Source organism: Erinaceus europaeus, chromosome 11 (genome assembly GCF_950295315.1).
Source record: "Erinaceus europaeus chromosome 11, mEriEur2.1, whole genome shotgun sequence".
Lineage (NCBI taxonomy): Eukaryota > Metazoa > Chordata > Mammalia > Eulipotyphla > Erinaceidae > Erinaceus > Erinaceus europaeus.
Genome location: NC_080172.1, coordinates 75,736,644 through 75,761,000, shown reverse-complemented (window position 1 = coordinate 75,761,000; position 24,357 = coordinate 75,736,644). Strand labels below are relative to the sequence as shown.

The following is a 24,357-nucleotide window of genomic DNA, read 5'->3' as shown; positions in this document are numbered from 1 at the left end:
CTCCCATATGGTGGCAAGATGCACAGCCTAAGTGATCCAGTATGATAATGTGTGCACTCTGAGTGAGTTATATCCTAGCCCCCAGATACGTATTCTTAACTATGTAAACAGTGACAATTTTCACTTGAAACAGTAAGCTTTCAGTTAAGAGGAAAAAACACCGGAAAGATTTTAGACTATTTAAAATTTAATGGTGAAACATTGCTTCAAACTTCACCCACTATGTCCAATTCAAAACCACAGTGAAATCAAATAATGATAAAAATGTGTTATTTAGGGGGCCTGGCAGTAGCACAGTGGGTTAAGCACAAGGATCAGAATAAGGATCCAGGTTCAAGCCCCCGGCTCCCCACATGCAAGGGGGTTGCTTCACAAGTGGTAAAGCAGGTTTTCTCTCCCCTTCTCTGTCCTAACCAACAACAATAATAATAACTACCACAACGATAAACAACAAGGGCAACAAAACAGGAAAAAATAGCCTCCAGGAGCAGTGGATTCATAGTGTAGGCACTGAGCCCCACTGATAACCCTGGAGGCAAAATGGGGGTGGGGTGGGATATTTTTTTGATAATATTTAATGATGATTTCCATCTCTCTATAAAACTACAAGCATGGGCAGGGGAGATAGCATTGTGGTTATGCAAAGAGACTCATGCCTGAGGCGCCAAAGTCCCAAGTTCAATCCCCCATACCAAAAACCAGAGCTGAGCAGTACTCTGTTAAAAAAAAACAAAAAAAAAAACCACAACTATCAGCACTTTTTTGTGGGTGGGGAGGTGTTTTGTTTTTTTGACCACCAGGGCTACTGCTGCAGGTTGGTGTCTACATGACTCAACCGTTCCCAGTAATATTTATTTGTTTATTGAGAGAGAGAATAAGATAAAGAGAGATACCTGCAGCACTGCACCCCCTGCAAGAGGGGCTCAGGGACTTGACAAAAGACCCACAGTACCAACTCCACAACGTGTGAAGTTTCCCCATGTACACTGTGTTTCCAATGTGGTGGCCAGACACACAAACCTAAGTGCTCGAGTATGAGACTCATTCTCATGGCAAGATTGGCACTGCATGGCGTGAGACACCAACAACTCCCCAAAACTATAGGTACCTTAAGAAAAGCTAATTTAAAATATAGTGCTCTAATTACAAGAATTTAGAGAAATGCTTTCAAAATGAGTTATGTAAATATAATATACACCAGACAGAATATTAAAATACAAATTTACACTAAGGAAAAATAGAAACAGGCTGGTGGTATTAATCGACCTGTCAACAACCATGTCCAGCAAAAAGCAATTATAGAAGCTAGACCTCCTACTTTCTGCACCTCATAAAGGATTTTGGTCCATACTCCCAGAGGGGGTAAAATGCTAGGGGAAGATGACTGACTTAAAATGGGAGCGAAGGCAGGACCATAGAAAAAAAATATATAGATAAACAACAGACAGAGTTATAGAAATCTGTGACCTTGGGAGAAATCACTGCAGTTTCCAATGGAGAGAATGGGGACACAGAATGCTGGTGGTTGGAATAGTGTGGAATTTTACCAGTTATTTTTTAACTTCTTGTTGAACAGACAGAAACTGAGACAGGAGGGGAAGACAGAGAGGGGGAGAGAGACACCTACAGACCTGCTTCACCACTTGTGAAGTAACCCCCCTGCAGGTGGGGAGGCAGGGGCTCGAACCAGGATCCTTACGCTGGTCCTTGCGCTTTGTGCCATGTGCACTTGACCAGCTGTGCGCTACTGCCTGACCCCCCTTTCTTTCTTTCTTAAAATACTGCATTTACATTTTGATTTATAATTGTAAAATACATGATAATGCATATTTGCACACTCTATTTTATAGAATTTACCAGCTCAGGCATTTATAAGTGTATAGTTCAGTAGAATTAAGTATGTTCACATTGTGTGCCAGGCACTGCCTTTTCTTTAAAAAGATTAATTACCACAGGCTCCCTCTCTAACCTTTCCTCTATTTTTATTTTCTAGTTTCAGTAGTAACTTGAAACTATGTTCCCTTTCAGGTCACTAAAAACAGACTTCCTTTACTCTCTAGTTCTTAAAACAAATTTCCAAAACTTTCCTAATTATCTAATAATTAAAGGGGTCGTACAAATGAGCATTAAAAAGATATACACTAATTCAAAAGGCTATGTGCATTCTGCATCATTCACAATAGTCATGTTATGGAAGCAACCTAAATGTCCAGCAATAATCAACTGAGTAAAGAAGTTATGGAATACTCAAGCCCCAGCCCCAGCCCCAGCCCCAGCCCCAGCCCCCATCTGCAGAGGACAAGCTTCACAAGCAATGAAACAGTGCTGGAGGGATCTATCTATCTCCCCATCCTCTCTCAATTCCTATCTGTTCTATCAGATAAAGCAGGAAGGGGGAGTGGCTGAAAGGAAAAAGTAGTCACCAGGAGCAGTGGTTTCATCTTACAGGTACTGAGCCCCAACAATAACCTTGGTAGAACAAAACCAAACAAACCAAACTGAGGAGTTATATTAAAGGAAGAAGGGTCGTAGACACACAGCAGATAGCTGAGTGGGGATAGTGCACACATAACCATGCTTGAGGACCTAGACACAAGCCTTGGCACCATACAGGAGGATCATGGATGGCACCAGAGGGAACTCCATGGATGATGGACCGCTATGTGGTATCTCCCTTTCATTCTTGTGTGTATGTGTGTGTATGTATATATATATATAAAGCTGGGCCAGGAAAATCTACCTTCCTGCCAGTAGTATCACACATATATGAAATCCCTGGTTCATTCCCTAGTGTTGCAGTAAATAGAAAAAGAAGTTATAGAGTTATGGGGATATATACTCAATGGAATGGTACTCCTCATTCTAAAAAGATGAGACTGAGCAGCTGTGTTTCTCTCCTCTCCTCTCCCAGGTCAACTAGGAATGTCAAAGGAGACCACATGGGACCGAAACAAGACAGGACGAGAAACGACTTCAGGAACCCGCCAAATCACCGGTGAGTGCAAACACGTGTGGCTCGTGGACAGAGAAGACCCTAGGGAGAGATTAAGTGGCTGGTAACGGTCTAGCAGTTTACCAGTTGAGACACAACGTCCACTGTTTCACCAACAAAAAGATGGCTGAAGGGAGGAGAGGACTCCCTAAGACTCACCAAATGCAACTGTGAGTCTCCACTGCTACTGCCCTCAGAATCTGGAGCAGCAGCAGAGAGGTGGTGTGCTGACACCAGGGGACAGAGAACTAACCAGAAAACTCAGGAGATCTCTACCTCCATGGCTTAGTGGTGGGGCTGTGAGAGTCTCTTTGCATAACCACTGGATTATCTCTGCCCCACCCTGCTTTATCTTTTGGTCAACAGTCAGTGATTAAGATAAGAAGCCTACATATACTTTAAAAGCCCTCAGGCTCCCATAGCCTACAGGGAAGAAAAAGAACAAAGGAGGCTTTTAAGCTACTGAGCTCCAACTCAGGGATCAAAATAATATTGAAACAACTGTCAATTAGCACAACTGTGAACCATTTAATTACCTTACTCTCCTGGGGATATATCCTAAGGAACCCAACACACCCAGCCAAAAAGATCTGTGTACACATATGTTCTTAGCAGCACAATTTGTAATAGCCAAAACCTGGAAGCAACCCAGGTGTTCAACAACAGATGAATGGCTGAGCAAGTTGTGGTACATATATACACAATGAAATACTACTCAGCTGTAAAAAAATGGTGACTTCACCATTTTCAGCCGATCTTGGGTAGACCTTGAAAAATTCATGTTAAGTGAAGTAAGTCAGAAAGAGAAGGATGAATATGGGATGATCTCACTCTCAGGCAGAAGTTGAAAAAGAAGATCAGAAGAGAAAACACAAGTAGAACCTGAACTGGAATTGGTGTATTGCACCAAAGTAAAAGACTCTGGGGTGGGGGTGGGGGTGGGGGTGGGGGGGATATAGGTCCAAAAAGGATGACAGAGGACCTAGTGAGTGTTGTATTGTTATACAGAAAGCTTAGAAATGTTATGCATGTACAAACTATTGTATTTACTGTCGAATGTAAAACATTAATTCCCCAATAAAGACATTAAAAAATATATATGAGACTGTATCCTCTGAGAACTGGAAATCATTATGTTTAATGAAATGGCCAATTACAAGATGGTTTCATTCATATATGAAATATGATTTGAAAATTAAAAAAGAAATATGGTAACTGAAACACCTCACTAAAAAGGTAACCAAATGGCCTCTCAGAGTTTGTGAGGGTTATTAGGGGCAGAGGAGAAGCATGCACAGAACTTTGGTGGTACACAGTATGAAACTTACTCCTCTGTAATCTTACAGTCTTATAAAGCATTATTAAATCTCTAATAAAAAATTAAAATGTTTAAATAAAGAAAATCAAGGGCCAGGCAATGGCGTATCTGGTTAAGCACATGCATTACAGTGTGTTCAAACCCCTGGTCCCTATGTACAGGAGGTGGTGAAGCATGAGTGGTGAAGTAGGTCTATCTCTCTGTCCTGCTTTGTATCTTAACATCTTTTAGCCACCATTATTTCATCCTGACCTCCCTGGGCAGAAGACCTCACAAATGTGCCCCATGGACCTCACCTCTCCAGACCCTTATCCCACTAGAGAATGATAGAAACAGGATGGGGGTATGGATCGACCAGCAAACACACACATCCAGCAGAGAAGCAATTAAAGAAACCAGAACTCCTACCTCATGCACCCCATAAAGGATTTTAACCCAGGGGCCAGGCGGTGGTGCACCTGGCTAAGCACACACATTACAATGCACAAGACCCCAGGTTCAAGCCTCTGGTTCTCACCTGCAGGGGGAAAGCTTCATGAGTGGTGAAGCAGGGCTGCAGGTATCTGTCTCGCTCCGTATTTTCCCCTCCCCTCCTCAGTTTCTGTCTATCTCTATTCACTAATAAACAAATAATATTAAAAATAAAAATAAATAGGGGGTGAGGTGGTAGCACAACGTATTAAGTGCACATGGCTTGAAGAGCAAGAATTGGCCTAAGCATCCCAGTTCAAGCCCCGCCCCCTTCCCCCACCCCCCACCTGCCTGGGGGGGGGGGGGTCGCTTCACAAGTGGTGATTTAAGTCTGCAGGTGTCTTTCTCCCACCCCCCTTATCCTCTCAATTTCTCTGTCCTATCCAGCAACAACAGCAATAACAACAACAACAATAAACAAGGGTAACAAAAGGGAAAAATGACCTCCAGGAGCAGTAGATTCCGAGCCCTAGCAATAACCCTGGAGGGAAGAAAGAAAGAAAGAAAGAAAGAAAGAAAGAAAGAAAGAAAGAAAGAAAGAAAGAAAGAGAAATAATAGCCCTTATCTGTGACCTTGGGAGAACTACTGCAGTTTCCAGCGAAGAAAAGGACACAGAAATCTGGTGGTGGGAACAGAGTGAAGTTATATCCGTTATCTCATAATTTTGTAAATCAATATTAAATGACCAATAAAAACTTTATTTAAAAAGAAACTATTGGGGAGTCAGTGGGTTAAGCGCACATGGCACAAAGTGCAAGGGCCGGCGTAAGGATCCCCGTTCGAGCCCCCGGCTCCCAACCTACAGAGGAGTCACTTCACAAGGGGTGAAACAGGTCCGCAGGTGTCTCTCTTCCTCTCCCCCTGTCTTCCCCATCTCTCTTCATTTATCTCTGTCCTATCCAACAACATCAATAACACCAATAATAACTACAACAATAAAAAACAAGGGCAGCAAAAGGGAAAATTAAAAAAAAATTAAAAAGCAACTATGTCAAATGCAGTGAAGACGTTACAACACAATAAACACATTTTCTTCTCAAACCAATTTGTGTAACTTAAAGTAGACAAGTATTTGTATTTTAGCTTACGTTAACTGTAACTCTTGGGGGAAATCATTTTTTTAAATTTATTTTAACGAGAAAGAAAGCAAAGCACTGTCTGGCTCTGGACTATGGTGGTGCTAGGGATTAAACCTTGGGCAGAGAACATGAAAATCTTCTACAGAGCCATTATGCTGTCTCCCAGGTTCTCTTTAGGAAAATTCTAATCTCAATAAAAATACTGTATCTACTGTTCAGATGCAAGAACAGTAACTTGATGTCAAAGTGGGTCTGAGTTATTTCTTACCTTTTCGACATCCGCCTTTGTTGCATTGGCATCATTATCCAGCCTTTCGTAGCACTGCTGGGCCTTTTCTGCCTCTCTACATTCTCTTTCAAATTTCTTCTTACTCTGTTAAAAAATTAAAATAACACAGAGAAGTAAAATTAGATTTATGTCTCTAAAAACTACCTACAATGTTACCACTGCTGTGTAAGTATTGCACACAAAAAGTAGGATTTTCCTAATTAAATGTTTTGCTATTATAGTCAATCCATGCACCTTAAACATTAGACATTGACTATAGGCTGTTGAGGAAAAATGAGTGGCATGACTATGTTAATACTTACTATATATTTTTTCCTGTTAAGAAAAAAACTATTTTCTTACGATCTCATTTTCAGCAAGACTTCTTGGGTGCTTTTGGCCAGGTTTTACACATTTGGTTGGTTTGTCTTGGCGTTTGCTCCTATCTATCAACTCTGTCTATTTACATGAGTCTAACATCCAGCCTCCAAACACTGTTTTATGTTGTTTCCTCTAGGGGTATCAGAAATATCAGTCCAAAATCAGGCCTTCACGTTTTAACTTAATTCAAATTACCATGAATTTGTAAAAGCTTTTCAAAATTTATCCATATGCCATATATACAACATAGTTACTTTCCTATATCCTTCTGTTAAATTTCTTGAGTCATGTCTATATATAACACTTTTATAGACAGCATTAAAATGCATATTAACAGTCCTCTATGTCTCATCCTTTTTAAAAATATTATTAGTGATTATTGATTTATAAAATTATGAGATAACATGGGTATAATTCCACACCATTCCTACCACCAAAACTTTGTCACCATTCCCCCCCACTGGACAAGGCAGCAGTTCTCCCAAGGTTACAGATATAGGCTGACTATTATTTCTATAGCTATCTATTTCTAGTTATCTATATTTGGCAATTCTTTCCTATGGTACTGCCTCTATTCCTTTTATTTTTTAAATTTATTTGTAAAATAAAAAATAGAAAATATTGACAAAACCATGTAAGAAGGGTGAAATTCCACACATTTCCCATTACCAGAGTTCCATACTCTGTTCCCTCCACTGGAAGCTTTCCTGTTCTTTTTCTCTCTGGGAGCATGTACCCAGGGTCATTATGGGGTGCAGAAGGTGGGAGGTCTGGTTTCTGTAACTGCTTCTCCAATGGACATGGGCATTGACAGGTTAATCCATACTCCCAGCCTGTCCCCATCTTTCCCTACTGTGTTAGAGCTCTAAAGAGGTGTAGTTCCAGGGTACATTGGTGAGGTCGATTGTCCAGGTGAGTCAGGTTGACATCATGGTAGCATCTGCAACTTGGTGTTTGGAACCTGTATTCCTTTGCTTCCTCCTTTCTTGTGGGATTCAGTTCAGGAGTTCTTGTAAGGTGGGGATGACTGTGGCATATCCCTTTAGTTCTTGAATACTTGAGAAAACCTTTATTTCTCCCTCATATTTAAAGGATAATTTTGCAGGATACAATATTCGTGGCAGGAGGCCGGATAGTTGAGCACACATTACAGTGCACAAGGACCCAGGTTCGAGCCCCCAGTCCCCACCTGCAGGGGGAATGCTTTGCAAGTGGTGAAGCAGTGTTGCAGGTGTCTGTCTCTCCCTCTCTGTCACCCCCTCCCCTCTTGATTTCTCACTTTCTCTATCCAGTAAATAAAGTAAAGATAATTTTTTTAAAAATCAATATTCATGGCTGGAATTCCCTCTCGTTTAGAATGAATATGTCATTCCACTCTCTCCTTGCCTCTAGAGTTTGTGAAGAGAAATCTGACAGAAGTGTTATAGCTCTGCCTTTGTATGTAACTTCTTTCCTTTCCCTAGCAGCCAGCAAATTTTTTCCCTTGCCGTTGACTTTTGGTAGTTTTACAATAATGTGCCTTGGTGTTGGTTTTTTCGTGTTTATAAATCTGGGCGATCAGTCTGCCTCTTGGATGAGAATATTCTGATGGTTTCCTAAGTGACGGAAGTTCTCAGCTAAAATTGCTCTGAAAATGGACTCTGGGCTTTTGGCCTTGTCCTCCTCCTCCTCCTCCTCAGATATACCTATCACTCTTATAATCGATCTTTTGATGGAGTCTGCAATTTCACAGAGAGTTGCTTCAGTCTTTCAGAATCATTCGTCTCCCTCATCTTTGAATTGAAAAAGTGGGTTTGGCCATATCTTCTAGATTGGAGATTTTTTCTTGTGAATGTGTGGAACTACTTCCTAAGCCTTCTACCTGGGCATGGATTGCAGTTAGTGTTTGCTATTCCCTGGATTTCTGACTGAAGTTCCTCTTTCAAGATTTGAAGATTCTTAGTGAACTCTGTTTTAAGTTCCTCTTTTGTGTTTTAATTCCATAGTAACATGCTCTTTAAATTCTTGCTTAAATTCTTGGAGAGCCCTCATAGTGAGCTCTGTGTCGTCTGTCTCTGAGAGTCTCTCTAAACCTGCAACTCCTTGGATTTCCTCTGTTGCATTTCTGTCTGGCTGATACGGCATAGTTGGCTGTTTAGTTCTGTTTCTCTGCTCAGGCATTTTTTGTGCTGCTTATTGATGGCCAGTAGGTGGTGCTACTGTAATCCCTAAGTTTCTCGTTAGTATGATCTGCAGCCAGTGGGATGGGGGGAGGGGGCAGTGGTTGCTTTGGGCTGTCTTGTGGTCGGTCACAAATGCCCTGTTTTATGTTGTGTCCCTGCCTTAAATTCAGATGGCTAAAACCCCCGAGTCAAACACTGAGAGGTTTTAAGCCCCTGTCTCTTTTCTTTCGGCAGTAGAACAATGTTGCTTGCTTGCTGTGTGCTTAAAGTGAAATCACCAAAATGGCGCAGCAGCTCAGTGCTCGTGCTGTCCAGATCTCTGCTTTGATTTGCTGTTCTTCAACCCTCGCCCACACCCCTTTTCACTCCAACCGCATGCGAGCACCCACCTGAGGCTGCAGAACTTTCAGCTGTAGATTATGACTTCAGTTGGGTCTCTTGTTGTATTTGTTTGTTGTTTGGGGAGGAGAGGTAATTTGGTCCCAGCTATTCCATGGCCATGCCTCCCGGAAGTCCCTCATCCTTCTTAACATGTTTGGTTTTCAAGACTTTTTTCCTAGTTAAACACTAGTTTCCCAAAATTTTTTAATTTCTCTTCAGTTAATTCACTGTATACATTTTATTTTAATTTAATCAATATCTTCACTACATTCAGAATCTGTCAACTTTATTTTCTTAACTACATCTATAGCAAAAGCTTCTGACCAGCTGAAGTTTGAATCAGTTCCCAACTAGGCCTTTAGTGGCTGGCTACCTTTAAGACTTCCTTCACCATAACTCCGGTAATTCCTTTTTCCCCTTAGTTCTTTTCCACAATTTGCTAAACACATTCAGTAACGAATTCTGAAGAGATGGCTGTGGAAGATAATTTCTTTTTTCTTTCTTTAATTATCTTTATTTATTGGATAGACAGCCAGAAATCGAGAAAGGGGAAATGGGGGGGAGACCTGCAGCCCTGCTTCACCACTCACAAAACTTTCCCCCTGCAGGCAGGGGCTGGGGGCTCAAACTTGAGTCCTGGTGCACTGTAATATATGCACTCAATCAGGTGTGCCACTGCCCGGCCCCTAGAAGATAATTTCTTAAGTCATCATGGCTAAAAATGCTTTTACCATCATTTTTAACTGATAAAGTTTGGCTGCATTTATGAAATGCCCCGAGGGAAATGATCTTTCTTCAGAAATATAAACATTCTACTACTCAATTAATTGTCTTATAGCTTCCTGTTTTCCAATCTCATTCTGACTCCTGGTTATTTTGCATGTTTGCTTTGTTTTGTTTTTCTTCTCTTGAAGCTGAAAACATATTCTCTCTCCTAGTTGTTCTGAAATTTCATGAAGATATGTCTTGCTGTAGACATACCATGTGGGCACCTGGGAAATTCTTCTACCTATAAACACATGTTTTTCTGCTGTAAGAAACTTTTTTTTTTAATTATTTTGTCCATTGTCTGTGTTTTCTCTTCTATAAGAAACCTATTGTTTTGAAAAAAACGAATACATAAAATGACTTCTCCAGTTTTCTGTCATATTTTTATTTTTTTACCAGAGCACTGCTCAGCTCTGGTTTATGGTGGGATAGGGGATTAAACCTGGGATTTTAGGGCCTCAGGCATGAGAGTCTGTGTGCATAACCATTATGCTATCTAACTGGGGTATCTGTCATATCTTTAGCCTATAATTTTGCTCTACTCAGAGATTTCTCCCACTTCATTTTTTCTTGAGTTTTTCATCTGCTACCATAAAAAATATTTTTTATTATTTATATGTTTCTGTATTCCCTTTGAGAGCATGTGTTTGTTTTGGGAGGGGGCTTAATTTCTATTTTTTTCCAGTCAATTTCTTCAAAAATGCCCCCCAATATTAGTATTACATATATAGATATTAGATACTTTCATTTAGAGAGATATGCCTAGACAGATACTCATATTTAAAAGATTAATTGATGGTCTGTTAATGCCTGGTGAAAGTCTTCCTTACATTTTGGTGTTTCTTACTGGATAGACAATTCTGTAACTTTTGCTTAATAGCCACCAACTAACTGTTCTAATGGAAAGTCAGCACATTTTAACAGGAATGACTCATGTCAACACAAATTTTTAAAGAGAACAAAAGGAGTATATTATTTTTCTGCAAATGGAAACACATATACTCATTAGGAGGCAGGTGCTGACCATGCCAGTTAAGATCACTTAAAATTTAATAAATGTAAATACTCCCTCAAAGTCTTGCTGAAACCAATTAGAAAGAAAATCAAAAGTAAAAAACAGAATACCTATATACTTAAGAATTCTAAATCAGCACCAAAGTTATAAATGTCAATGACATAGTAGAAATTTAACAAAAATTTTGTGCTTAAAAGGAAAAAAAGCTGAAAACAGTGCCCATATATGTATGAAGGTTTTAAATTTTTTCAAACTTGAGGAGCCAAACTATGGCACCCAGTAGAGCATGCATGTTACAATGAGCAAGGACATTAGTTCAAGTCCCCAACCCCCTACCTGAAGTGGGAAATGTCCATGAGTGGTAAAGCAGTGCTGCAGGCGTTTCTCCCTCTCTCTCCCCGCCACCATTCTCTCTCTATTTCTCTGTCACTATCAAATAAGTACATAAAAATAATTTTAAAAGAAAAAACTTAAGCTTGACAGTTCTTGTCACTAGCACAAAATAAGTCAGCAAAAAAACATTTTAAAGAGCATCCATCATAAAAATAAAGAATTGGGACCGAGTGGTGGCACACCTGGTTGAGCGCACATGCTACAGTGCACAAGGACCTGGGTTCGAGCCCCCGGTCCCCACCTGCAGAAGGAAAGCTTTCCAAGTGGTGAAGCAGGGCTGCAGGTGTCTCTCTTTCTCTCTCCCTCTCTATCTCCCCTACCCTCTCTCGATTTCTGACTGTCTCTATCCAATAAATAAAGATATTTTTTTAAAAAATTAAAAACAAAGAGCTATGGTGTTTGCTAACCTGAGACTTTAAAAATGAATAGTAATATGGTACTACAGAGATCATATGACATAGCTTTTCAAGGAAAGGACACAATATTCTATGTAAACTTCCTGTTTTTCAGAATTCTTATACTTACCAGAACATTTAAAATAAACCCTATTAGCAAATACCCTTGGAAATGTTTTAAGTAAATAATTACACTTTTGAATTTTTGCCCTAAAGCATTTTATTTCTTACAAATGAAATGGTTTCTCACCAGCAGTTCAGTATCAGAAACATTTACTTACAACAGAACCAATAAACTACAAGAAACAATTCATGTATTCTAGTCCATACTCCAAATTCTCAGATCATCTATTTAAAACAAAGTCAGAATTGTGTGGAATTATACCCCTCTTATCCTATGGTCTTGTCAATATTTCCATTTTATAAATAAAATTTTTAAAAAATCACAAATAATATATTAAGAAGAATTAAACTGATGTGAAACTTAAGAAAATGTAAGGTTAAACTACCCTTTAAGTTCTTTTAACCATGAAAATACTTTAACCTACATTATCCATCTGTTTCCAGCACATGTCAAGATACTGTTGAGCTTTCCGTCCCTCTTGAAGATGCTAAGAATCAGAACAAATAAAAAAGTTATTTGCAAATACTAATAAATGGCTCAATACCCAAAAGGCTTTCGGTTTAATTCATTTCCACAGTATTATCCCAGTAAAGTAAAATCGCTTTAAAATACACCTATAGGATATCATTTGAATATTTTAAGCAGTAAAATTCTGCTTAAAAAGTACAAGATTATCTTGAATAGGGGTTGAATAACATTTTCTTTCTTTCCTCCAGGGTTATCACTGGGGCTTGGTGCCAGCTCTATAAATTCACTGTTCCTGTGGCCATTTCTTTTCTTTTTTTTTTTAATTGGATAGGAGAGAAATTAAGAGGGAAGAGAGAGGTAGAGGGAGAAAAACAGAGGTAGGCCTGCTTTGCCAGCTTGTGAAGAGACCCCCCTCTGCAGGTTGGGCACTGGGGGCTAGAACCAGGATCCTTGCGCTGGTCACTGTGCTTCCCAAAATGTGCGCTTAACCTGGTAAACTATAGCTACTGGGAAAAATATAGCCCACCCCCCTAATATTTTCCATAAAGGATTAGGTTGAGTATTTCAGGCTTTACAGGCCATGTGATCTCTATCAGAAATGTAAACTTGGACCGGGTTGTGGTGCACTTGGTTGAGCACACATGTTACAATGCACAAGGACCCAGGTTAGAGCCCTCGGTCCCCACCTGTAAGGGGAAAAGTTTTGCGAGTGGTGAAGCTGTGCTGCAGGTACCTCCATGTCTCTCTCCCTATCTCCCCCTGTTGGTATGCATGAGACCCCTTCTGTTTCATTTGGTTTAAATCCCCCCTGGTTAACACTATTCTATTTACATAACCACTTCATTCTATTTACATAACCACTGTTAACAAGTTCCACCCTCCCTCCAGGGCATTTGTGGTTCAGTGATAGGATTTTCGCCTAATCTGCCCCCTCTTTGTCACACTCTGATTTTCACCAGTCACTTTTCTCTCCACCCTCTCTATGTCACATCCTGTTTCCACCCTACTTGGGAAGTATTGTGACAGCATTGTGAGTTTTAGAGTACTGTACTTTGAGTTTAACTTAGCTCATCTTAGATTGTGCTGCGTCCTACATGAATAAAGAGATACTGCCTACAGCTCAACCATGAGTCCCTGGTCATCTGTTACCCGCCGTGAAGCCAGCCCGGTGAAAACAACCTAACCCATCGAAAACAACATCCCCCTCCACTCTTGATTTCTGACTGTCTCTATCCAACAAATAAAGATGGTTAAAAAAAAAAAAATTAAAGAAATGTAAAACTCTGTTGATAAAAAGTAAAAACGACCACAAACATGTAACTAAATAGTGTATATCTGCTGCAATAGAACAGTATAGACACTAACGTTAGAAATTAATGTAATTTTCACCTGTCAAAATATTCTTTTAATTCCCTTTTCTACTATCTAGAAATGTAAACACCATTCTTAATTTTTGAAACAAGAACACAAAAATAGATGATGGGTTATATTTTTCTCAGTAGCTATAGTTCATCAACCTTGGCCTTAAATTCAAAAAGATCACAAATTGGTGGTCGGGCAGTAGCGCAGCAGGTTAAGCGCACATGGCATGAAACTCCAAGAACTGGCATAAGGATTCCGGTTCGGGTGTAAGGATCCCGGTTCGAGTCCTGGCTCCCCACCTGCAGGGGAGTTACTTCACAGGCCGTGAAGCAGGCCTGCAGGTGTCCGTCTTTCTCTCCCCCTTTTCCTCCCCTCCTCTCTCGATTTCTCTCTGTCCCATCCAACATCAGCAATGACAATAATAATGACAACATAAGAGCAATAAGAGCAACAAAATAGGAAAAATGGTTTCCAGGAGCAGTGGATTCATAGTGTAGGCTCCGAGCCTTAGCAATAACCCTGGAGGCATAAAAAAAAAAAAAGACTAGCTAAAATAAGTAATTAATTAAGAAATATCACAAATCAAGATATCTTAATTTTTACACTTAAGAAATTTAGTAAAATAGAAAACCTGCTCATAATGAAAATACACTATTTGTAAAACAAAGAAATTTTGTGAAAAATATCATTATAATTGAATAAAAATGATTACCATTTTTCTTTCACTTTTCAGATCATGAGCATATCTCATTAATTCACCATAAACTCTGTGTGCCATTTCTTCTGCCACTACTTCTCGCTGTCCTGCATAGTCATTTAACTCATTAAGGATGTTAAAAAAGGCTATACACGAAGTAAACCTGACAAAAAAAAATTAAGAAATGATGAGATTTATTTTACTTTTGTTACATTTTTATTGTGCAGTATAGGTTTAAGTCTCAAACAACCAATTTTAACATACTCAACCTAAATCTCAGCTAGTATCTCTAACTTTGTATGGAAAGAATATTGCAATACGGTTAAAGTTGTACATGTTTGTATATCTTCAAGTAGTCTTTATAAATAAAGGGGTATTTGGGGTCAAAAAATAATAAGCATACTACCTGCTGGCTCTTTTGTCATACTGGAATCTCTTAAGTTGCCAATTGACTGGCCTGAGTTTGGGAATGAACTTGACTGGAATCCTAGGCTTGGCAGCTGAACCTTTTGCAGAGGTGATGTGCTTGTTCTCGGAGGACAGAACCTGCCAATCACACCACTCAAATGCATCTCGATGGCTGATCTACAGAACAACTTTGCTATCAGCTCTGGACACACTGCCTGTATGCCTGCCCATATCCTGAATGAAAGTGAAGTGCCATTAAATTGGCACCAAAGAGAGGTAAGAGGGGGCAAAAATAAGGGTAAAAAATGTGTGTGGAGGGGAAGAGAGAAACAAAGAGAATCACTGTGTCAAAATATATAGATCTATTTTGAATACCCTGCCAGAACATTCTCACAGTTGAAGGCAGATAGCTCAGTTAGGACTCTGTTAACACTAGGTCACCCTGATAATACTGAGTTATGGAGAAAGTTGTTTATGTCTCTTTTATTTTATTTTACATGACAGATATCCATACAAATATTGTAGAGATCCAAAATTATCCTGAAATTTTCATTTATTTTCACAATCTTTTTAAAGATAAATTTATGAGGGGTGAGTGAGTGAGTGCAAAAACCAGAGCATCAGCCTGGCACATGGGATGGCACAAACTCAGGACTTCACGCTTAAAACTCCAACATATCCATGACATCAACTCCAAGGTCGCTCTTTTCATTATCCTTTTAAACCAACCAGTCAAATGGCTATACAAGATGTAAGAGTAAAAGTCTAACTTTTAAAAATATTTATTAAAAAAAAACTAGCAGCACATTTTAGTAAATAACAGACATACAAGCAGTTAAGACATTTTAAATATACAGTAAGAAACAAGTGTGTAACTTACCTTGGCTCTTCATCTTTAGAGGAACGTTTGGGGCAGTACTTCTTAACCAGATTTCTATAGGAAGAAATTTAAGTTTTATAAAAAAATACTGCTGAGTAAACTGAAATACTTTAAAAGTTTCCAATTCACCTAATTCGGTACTTTAATGGTATGAAACAGCATGATCATCTATCACTGACATCATTAAGACCATTATTTACATTTTGTTCTTCAAATACTTAAATGTTATATATCTACATAAGATTTTTTAAAGTTTTTTTAATATTTATTTATTTATTTATTTATTCCCTTTTGTTACCCTTGTTGTTGGATAGGACAGAGAGAAATGGAGAGAGGATGGGAGACAAAGAGGGAGAGAGAAAGATAGACACCTGCAGACCTGCTTCACCGCCTGTGAAGCGACTCCCCTGCAGGTGGGGAGCTGGGGGCTTGAACCGGGATCCTTATGCCGGTCCTTGCGCTTTGTGCCACCTGCGCTTAACCCGCTGTGCTACAGCCCGACTCCCGTGTTTTTTTGTTTGTTTGTTTGTTTGTTTGCCTCCAGGGATATCACTGGGGCTCAGTGCCAGCACTACAAATTCACTACTCCTGGAGGCTATTTTTTTCCCTTTTGTTGTCCTTGTTATTGTTCATAGCTGTCATTGTTGTTGGATAGGACAGAGACAATCAAGAGAGATGGGGAAGACAGAGGGGGGGAGAGAAAGACACCTGCAGACCTGCTTCACCGCCATGAAGCGACCCCCTTGCAGGTGGGGAGCTGAGGGTTCAACCGGGATTCTTAAGCCAGTCTTTGCACTTCGTGCCATGTGCGCTTAATCCTCTGTGCTGCCACCTGGGCCCCTACATAAATTTTTTTTAATGATTTGTGTAATTATACAATTAAATTAAAAATGAGATTATCATCTATGCAAAGTTTGAGTTCAGCCTCCATGAGGAGGCTTTGATAAAGCACTGAAGGAATCTTTGATACTATGGTCTCTTTCATTCTTAGTCCTGTCTGTCTTCTGTCAGAAAGAGAGAGAGAGAGAGAGACACAGAGAGAAGGAGGGAGGAAAGAGGTAAAAAGACCCAAGGAACAAAGTATCCATGTGAAGCAGAGTCATGACAGAAAAATCCTTCTCAAAGTAGTAACACTATTTTGCTTGCAAATCACTAATTTGAATACTGTAGTAACTTATGGACACAGGCTCATACATTAAAAAGATCAGTCCTAAAAACAAAACAAAACAAAAAATCAGTCCTTCACAATTCTACTTTAATATGTAAATCATTGTGTGACCCTTGATCTTTTTTTAAAGGCAAATTAATTACATATGGCTACTAAATTTTCTTTGCATGCATCCATATCTGGCCCTGACAATCTGATTTGGAATTCTGACACTTTAAAGAATTGTGACTACCACAAAGATATCAACATAATATAGACAACATTAATCTGAACTCTAATTTCTGGGAGGAGGAATACATGTTTTACAATGGATGGGGGTAAAAAAATAAGAGTTTAGGGCCAGGGAAATAACATGATGGTTATATAAGGACTTTCATGCCTGAGGTTCCATGATCCCAGGTTCATTCCCCAGCACCATAAGCCAGAGCTAAGCAGAACTCTGGTGGAGAAAATCAATAATAGAGACTTATCTTTATGAGCCTGTAGGGCTAGTTCTCTGCTATTTTTCTGTTAATTTCTCCTGCCTCTCTCTAAAAGAACAGATCCACAGGCAACTCTAGTCTAACACCCAAGTATCCAAAGCCTTTAGAAGCCATAAATAAAGCCACCAAAAGCTCCATGGCAAGTCAACTCTACCACATGAAAAACTACATCATGATTTAAAAATGTTGTTCTTGGACCCCACCAAATAAAACTTCTTTTCTAGGAAAATAATATTCTGGAAGATGACACAACAAATTATAGTGCTTACATTTAGGGAGAGAGACTGAGAGGAATATGAACTCAAATGTGTTATATTGATAATATACTGTTTAAATCAAAGATCAAGATTTAAGAGCTAAAATGATTTTTTAAAATCTTAGTAGAAAACACAGCTTCATGATATTGAATTCGCCAATGATTTCTTGGAAAGAACCCCAAAACCACAGGCAACAAAAGAAAAATCAAAATTTAAAACTTTCATGTATCAAAGGACACATCTGAAAAGCAACATATGAAATGGGATCTGCAAATTATATTCTCTGACAAGAGTTAATATATGGAATATATACAGCAGCTGAGAATAAAAAAATAATAATAATATTCCAACTAAAACATGGAGAACTTGAGGGGGACTTATTTAGCTGTGACTATGGAGTGGGAGCCACTTCAGATTGCTCTCCTTATAAACTAGAAAAAGCAACAACAAAAAAAATCACCTGAAAACTTAACAAAATACACCCAGGATTTCTTCAGAAACTCACTAAGCCATAGGTGAGTACAGACACATATGGCCAGTGAGTGGAAAGGGGCTGAGGAAGAGACTGGCAGAACTCAAGAAGTCATACATAGTGAGTTGGCTCCAACTGGGAGTGAAGCAGCAGAGCACACTGCCAATGGCAGAAGAGCAAGGTCTAGGTACTTAACGTGTTACATTGGGGCAACAGAATACTGTACGGCCCACAATGACTCACTAGTGCTTAAATGAAAAATGTGAAGATAGTTAAAGTCCTCTGATCAGCCCAGGCTGATCTTCATCTTCATTTCATCTTGGTTGGAGCCTCAAGGAGTCATACTACGTGAGATAAATAAGCCAGAAAGAAAATGATAAATATGGGAGGTTGAGAAACAGGAGCAGAAAGAGGAACCTGGGCTGGATTTGGTGAATTGCACCAAAGTAAAGGTCTGGGGTGTGGAGTGGTTTCATGTCCTGGTGCATGGTGGTGGAGGAAGACCTAGGCTGGGGGACAGGGTTGTGCAGAAAACAGATTTTACACATGTACCAACAACTGTATTTACTGTAAACCACTACTCCCCCATTAAACAAATATGCTGTACCTTTAAGACATTGTACTAAATGAAGTAAGTCAATCACCAAAGAAACATACATACCTGCAGACCCATCATATGCTGCTATAATTGATTTAAAGAGCTGTCAAATTCAAAGAAACAAAGGAAATGCCCAAAAAAGTAGGGAAGAGATAAAGCATTTACTTAGGGGCCAGGGCCTTGTCCATGGGCACACCAGCACTACTCACTTTTTTCATTTTAATACAGAGAGGGTAGACACCACAGCACCAGAGATCCCTCTGGTGCCACGGTACTTCCCACACAGTACGAAGTCATGGAACCTGGGTAACTGGCAAAACACATGCCGTACCAAGTGAACTATCTCTCTGGCCCAAAGTTTTAACTTTTGTGATGAATTAAGTATTGATGATTGCACAATTTTATAAGTATGCAGAACACAGCTGACCTGCGCATATAAAAATCATTAAGATGATAAATTTTAGAGGTACCTTTCTATCAATTTTTAGAGGTAAATTGTTTTAATTTTTTAATGAAAGAGCACCAATGAGCTCTGGCTTATGGTGGTGCTGAGGATTAAACCTGTCAACTCAAGAGTCTCACGCATGAAAGTCTTTTTCCATAGTACTTAACGCTTTCTTCTCCCTCTCATTTTACTACCATTTTTAAAATTAAGGGGGGGGAGGGTCGGGCAGTAGCACACTGTTTAAGCGCAGGTGGCGCAAAGTGCAAGGACCAGCATAAGGATCCCGGTTTGAGCCTCCAGCTCCCCACCTGCAGGGGAGTCACTTCACAGGCAGTGAAGGAGGTCTGCAGGTGTCTATCTTTCTCTCCCCGTCTTCCCCTCCTCTCTCCATTTCTCTCTGTCCTATCTAGCAACATCAATAACAACAATTCTTCTTCTAGCGTTTGCCAATACCAACAACAATAATAACTACAACAATAAAGCAATAAGGGCAACAAAAGGGAATCAATAAATAATTTTTTTTTTTAAAAAGGAAGGCTAAAAGAAATTTTATAAGAACAAATCTTGAGTGGTCCAGGAGGTGGCGCAGTAGATAAACCGCTGGAGGCTCAGGCATGAGGTCCTGGGTTCAATCCCCAGCAGCACGGATACCAGAGTGATGTCTGGTTCTCTCTCTCTCCTATCTCTCTCATAAATAGGTAAGATAGATAGATAGACACACAGACAGAAAGACAGAAAAAAAACAAATCCTGAATACTAGAAATTTAAATGCACCCTTCTTTTTTAAAGGGACATGCTTGATCTTCATTTTGTTTTTCTCTACTAGTGCTAGGCCAGATACTAAAATACATGATGAGAAGAAACATGAAACATTAGTTATTTATGTCTTAAAGATTCAGGAGAAGAAACTCAAAGAATTTCAATGGTTATTAAGGTAAACAAAGTTAACTTCTATTCTAACTATTTTACGAATTTGTTTTTGTGCAGGGGCCATGCTAATATACCCTGTACTGTTCCAATTTTGGTATGTGTGTTGCCAAAGAGAGCACTGAGGCTTATTCTTTTAATATTTATTTATGCATTCCCTTTTATTGCCCTTGTTTTATTGTTGTTGTTGTTGTTATTGATGTGGTTTTTGTTGGATAGGACAGAGAGAAATTGAGAGAGGAGGGGAAGACAGAGTGAGGGAGAGAAAGATAGACACCTGCAGACCTACGTCACTGCTGGTGAGGGGACTCCCCTGCAGGTGGGGAGCCAGGGGCTCAAACCAAAATCCTTACACCAAGTCCTTGCACTTTTTGCCATGTGCACTTAGCCCACTGCGCTACCGCCCAACTCCCTGTGTCTTATTTCTTAAATGCCAGTATCCAGAACTGCTTTATATTTGGCAAGGGTACACCCTATCTATAATGTGAGTGGGGACTATGCATGTATATAACCTACACCCAAAGGTCAAGTGCAGCAGCCCCCACACCTATGGACATCTAATCTTTGACAAAGGTGCCCAGACTATTCAATGGGGGGAGGTGAGTCTCAACAAATGGTGTTGGAAACAATGAGTTGAAACATGCAGAAGAATGAAACTGAACCACTGTATTTCATCAAACACAAAAGTAAATTCCAAGTGGATCAAGGACTTGGATCTTAGACCACAACTATCAGATACTAGGAGGAAAATATTGGCAGAACTCTTCTGCATAAATCTTAAAAAGATCTTCAATGAAATGAATCCAATTACAAAGAAGACTAAGGTTAAGTATAAACCTATGGGACTACATCAAATTAAAAAGTTTCTGCACAGCAAAAGAAACCACTACCCTAACAAAGAGACCCCTCACAGAGTGGGAGAAGATCTTTACATGCCATACATCAGACAAGAGGCTAATAAACAAAATATATAAAGAGCTTGCCAAATTCAACAAGAAATATGACTCCATCCAAAAATGGAGAGAGGACATGGACAGAAAATTCACCACAGAAGAGATCCAAAAAGCAGAGGAACACATGAAAAAAATGCTCCAAGTTTTTGTCAGAGAAATGCAAATAAAGACAACAATGAGATAACACCTCACTCCTGTGAGAATGTCATACAACAGAAAAGGTAGCAGCAGCAAATGCTGGAGAGGTTGTGGGGTCAAAGGAACCCTCCTGCACTGCTGGTGGGAATGTCAATTGGTCCAACCTCTGTGGAGAACAGTCTGGAGAACTCTCAGAAAGCTAGAAATGGACTTAACCTATGATCCTGCAATTCCTCTCCTGGGGATATATCCTAAGGAACCCAACACACCCAGCCAAAAAGATCTGTGTACACATATGTTCTTAGCAGCACAATTTATAATAGCCAAAACCTGGAAGCAACCCAGGTGTCCAACAACAGATGAGTGGCTGAGCAAGTTGTGATACATATATACACAATGGAATACTACTCAGCTATAAAGAATGGTGACTTCACTGTTTTCAGCCGATCTTGGATGGACCTGAAAAAATTAATGTTAAGTGAAATAAGTCAGAAACAAAAGGATGAATATTGAATGATCTCACTCTCGGGCAGAAGTTGAAAAAGAAGATCAGAAGAGAAAACACAAGCAGAACCTGAATTGGAATTGGCATGTTGCACCAAAGTAAAAGACTCTGGAGTGTGTGTAGGGGGAGAATACAGGTCCAAAATGGATGACAGAGGACTTAGTGGGGGTTGTGCTGTTATATGGAAAGCCTGGAAATGTTATGCATGTACAAACTATTGTATTTACTGTCGAATGTAAAAAATTAATTCCCCAATAAAGAAATTTTTTAAAAGTGAGAAGATTGATCACCTTGGCTTAAAAAAAAAAAAAAAAAAAAAAACCCGAGTTTCATATGCATTAATCCCCCAATAAAGGGGGAAATGAGGGGGAAAAAAAGAGAGAACATGTGCAGCAATCAACCCATTGCTCTTTTAAGATGTGTGAAAGGGATAATATGTATTTTCTAGGCAACTACAGTTCTTTCAAAAGAATGTTTTCACATATGTCTCAGGAAAACCAAAACATTTTACTTGCTCTTTTAGACTGAGCAGATTGTCAACACAGATTTAAACATACTTTTCAAAGAAATAATGTTCTGCAAATTGATAATGTGTTCTTTCTAAATATTAGACTATTAAAAGAATCATAACACCATCCTAGTCCTAGATCCAAATAAGCAGCTATGTTTGTCTAATTTGTCTTACTACACATAAGATGATGTAACATTTTACCTTGTTCTAGTCACTGTTAGACAACTGAATGCCCTCAAGAGCCCTACCCCCCAAGAGAAAGATAGAAACAGGCTGGGGGTATGGATCAACCTGACAAAACCCATGTCCAGTGGAGAAGCCAATTAAAGAAGTCAGATCTTCCACCTTCTAAAACCCATAAAGATCTTTGGTACTCCCAGAGGGTTAAAGAATAGGGAAGCTTACAATGGAGGGGAAGAGATGCAGAAGTCTGTGATGGGAATTGTATGGAATTATACCCCTCTTATACCTCAATCTTGTCAATCATTATTAAATCATTGATAAAGTAATAAAAGAAAGGTAAAAAAATAATAATGGGGGGGTAAGGAAGAGCTCATTGATCAAGGACCCAAGTTCCATCTCCAGTCACCACACACAAGCACCAGGCAAAGGGGAAGCGTCATAAACAAGTGGAATGGTGCTGAAGTGTTGTTTCTTTGTGTCTCTCATCCTCTATTTGGAAAATGGCGGGGGGTCTGCTGGGACTGATGGAATCTAGGCATAAAGAACCAGCAGTCTAAAATAAAATAAACAAAAGTATTTTAAGACATTATAAAAAAGCTAAACTAAGTTATCTGTATAGTTATCTGTATAACACTGCTAACAAGCAAATTACATTTTTAGGAGCCAGCAAGGCGGCTGGCTCATTGATACAATACCTGCCCTGGATACATAAGGCACTGGGTTTAATCCTTAATATACAAAAGAACAACAAAGACAAAACAAGCAACTCTGCAGATGGTGGAATGGTAATCCCTGCCCCACAGGAGAGCAACAAAGACAAAAGAAATAGAACTCCACTGACAGTAGAATGGTAACCTATGTACTTGTTTACGTGTGCCTTAGTTTTTCTCATTTTTCAGTGTTTCTCATAAAATAAACTAAATAAAGCTTGGGCTAGAGCAGTGGCTTAATAGTACAAAAACCCAAATTCAAACAACTACAAAAGTTAGTGATAAATCACCTGGAACCTCATCAAATCACAGCTGAAACTCCTGAAGAAACTAATTTAGCCACAGGGAAACCCAGCATCATATCCACAGTACCACCTACTCACAACAACAAAAGCCATGCTAAATGTGTAAACTTAGAGGCAACCAAGCTACTGTAGCCATGATAGAAGACTAGATGTTTGTTTATAAATCTAGGGAAAAATGCCAGAGACAGAATTTAGAAAACCCATTGTGAAGCCAATCTAAGAATTTAAACTGTGCAGAAACATACTCAAGAATTAACTGACATATAAAAGTAGGTCTATCAGACTTTTATCAAATTTCTCATCACAAATTCTAGAAGCAAGAGTGGAGTGGAATGACATATTCAAAATGTTCAAAGATAGTAAGTCGGCGTAAGGATCCCAGTTCGAACCCCCAGCTCCCCACCTGCAGGGGAGTTGCTTCATAGGTGGTGAAGCAAGTCTATAAATGCCTGTCTTTCTCTCCCCGTCTTCCCCTCCTCTCTCCATTTCTCTCTGTCCTATCCAGCAACGACAACATCAATAGCAGCAACAATAACAGCTACAACAATAAAAAAACAAGGGCAACAAAAGGTAATAAATAAATATTTTTTTTAAAAAGACAGTAAGTGGCACTTCCACTTCCCCATGCCCTTGACTGTTCCTACCCTAGTCCTAGTTTAAAGTTCCCACTGTTTTCCCTTCTGACCAATCCACTTGCACTACACAAAGCCTGGACACCACACCCTCTCTGCAAAGCCAATAAATAGCCAGCAGGTGGATTCAAACCCACTGAGCCCAGGGTGTAATAAAACAAACTTCCCACCTCCCATGTTATTCTCGGTCTCATTTTTTGGCCCAACTGAAGCTATAATAGTACCACTAAAATTAAAGAAAAAAGTCCTAAGTTCAATTAATACTAGACAAACTGCTTTCAAGTTCCTTGAACAATAAGGTCTTTAGATTCTTGTGACTGAAAAGCTTATCACTAGAATGTTTTACTTATATATTTATTTTATAAGAGAAATAAACCAGAGCACCAGTCAGCAAGGAGGATACATTCCAATGTGATACTATCAGACATGAGGTCTCGTGCATGGAGTGAGTGCAATCTCCCAGCTGAGTCACCTCCCAAACAACAAAATCACAATATTTGTAATAAAA

General features: G+C 39.4%; 1 protein-coding gene and 1 pseudogene across 4 annotated transcripts in view; both read right to left on the bottom strand.

Moving 5' to 3' along the window:
* Positions 1-24,357, bottom strand: part of FNBP1L (formin binding protein 1 like) — a 183,312-nt gene that overhangs the window by 24,584 nt on the left and 134,371 nt on the right. For all 4 annotated transcript variants that reach the window (XM_060202098.1, XM_060202096.1, XM_060202097.1 and 1 more), the window contains 4 exons: positions 15,564-15,617; positions 14,291-14,438; positions 12,173-12,235; positions 6,130-6,234 (listed from right to left, as the gene is read on the bottom strand). In XM_060202098.1, the coding sequence (XP_060058081.1) occupies positions 6,130-6,234; positions 12,173-12,235; positions 14,291-14,438; positions 15,564-15,617 (370 nt within the window). The remainder of the gene's footprint in view (positions 1-6,129; positions 6,235-12,172; positions 12,236-14,290; positions 14,439-15,563; positions 15,618-24,357) is intronic.
* Positions 19,922-20,034, bottom strand: LOC132541591 (U6 spliceosomal RNA; annotated as a pseudogene).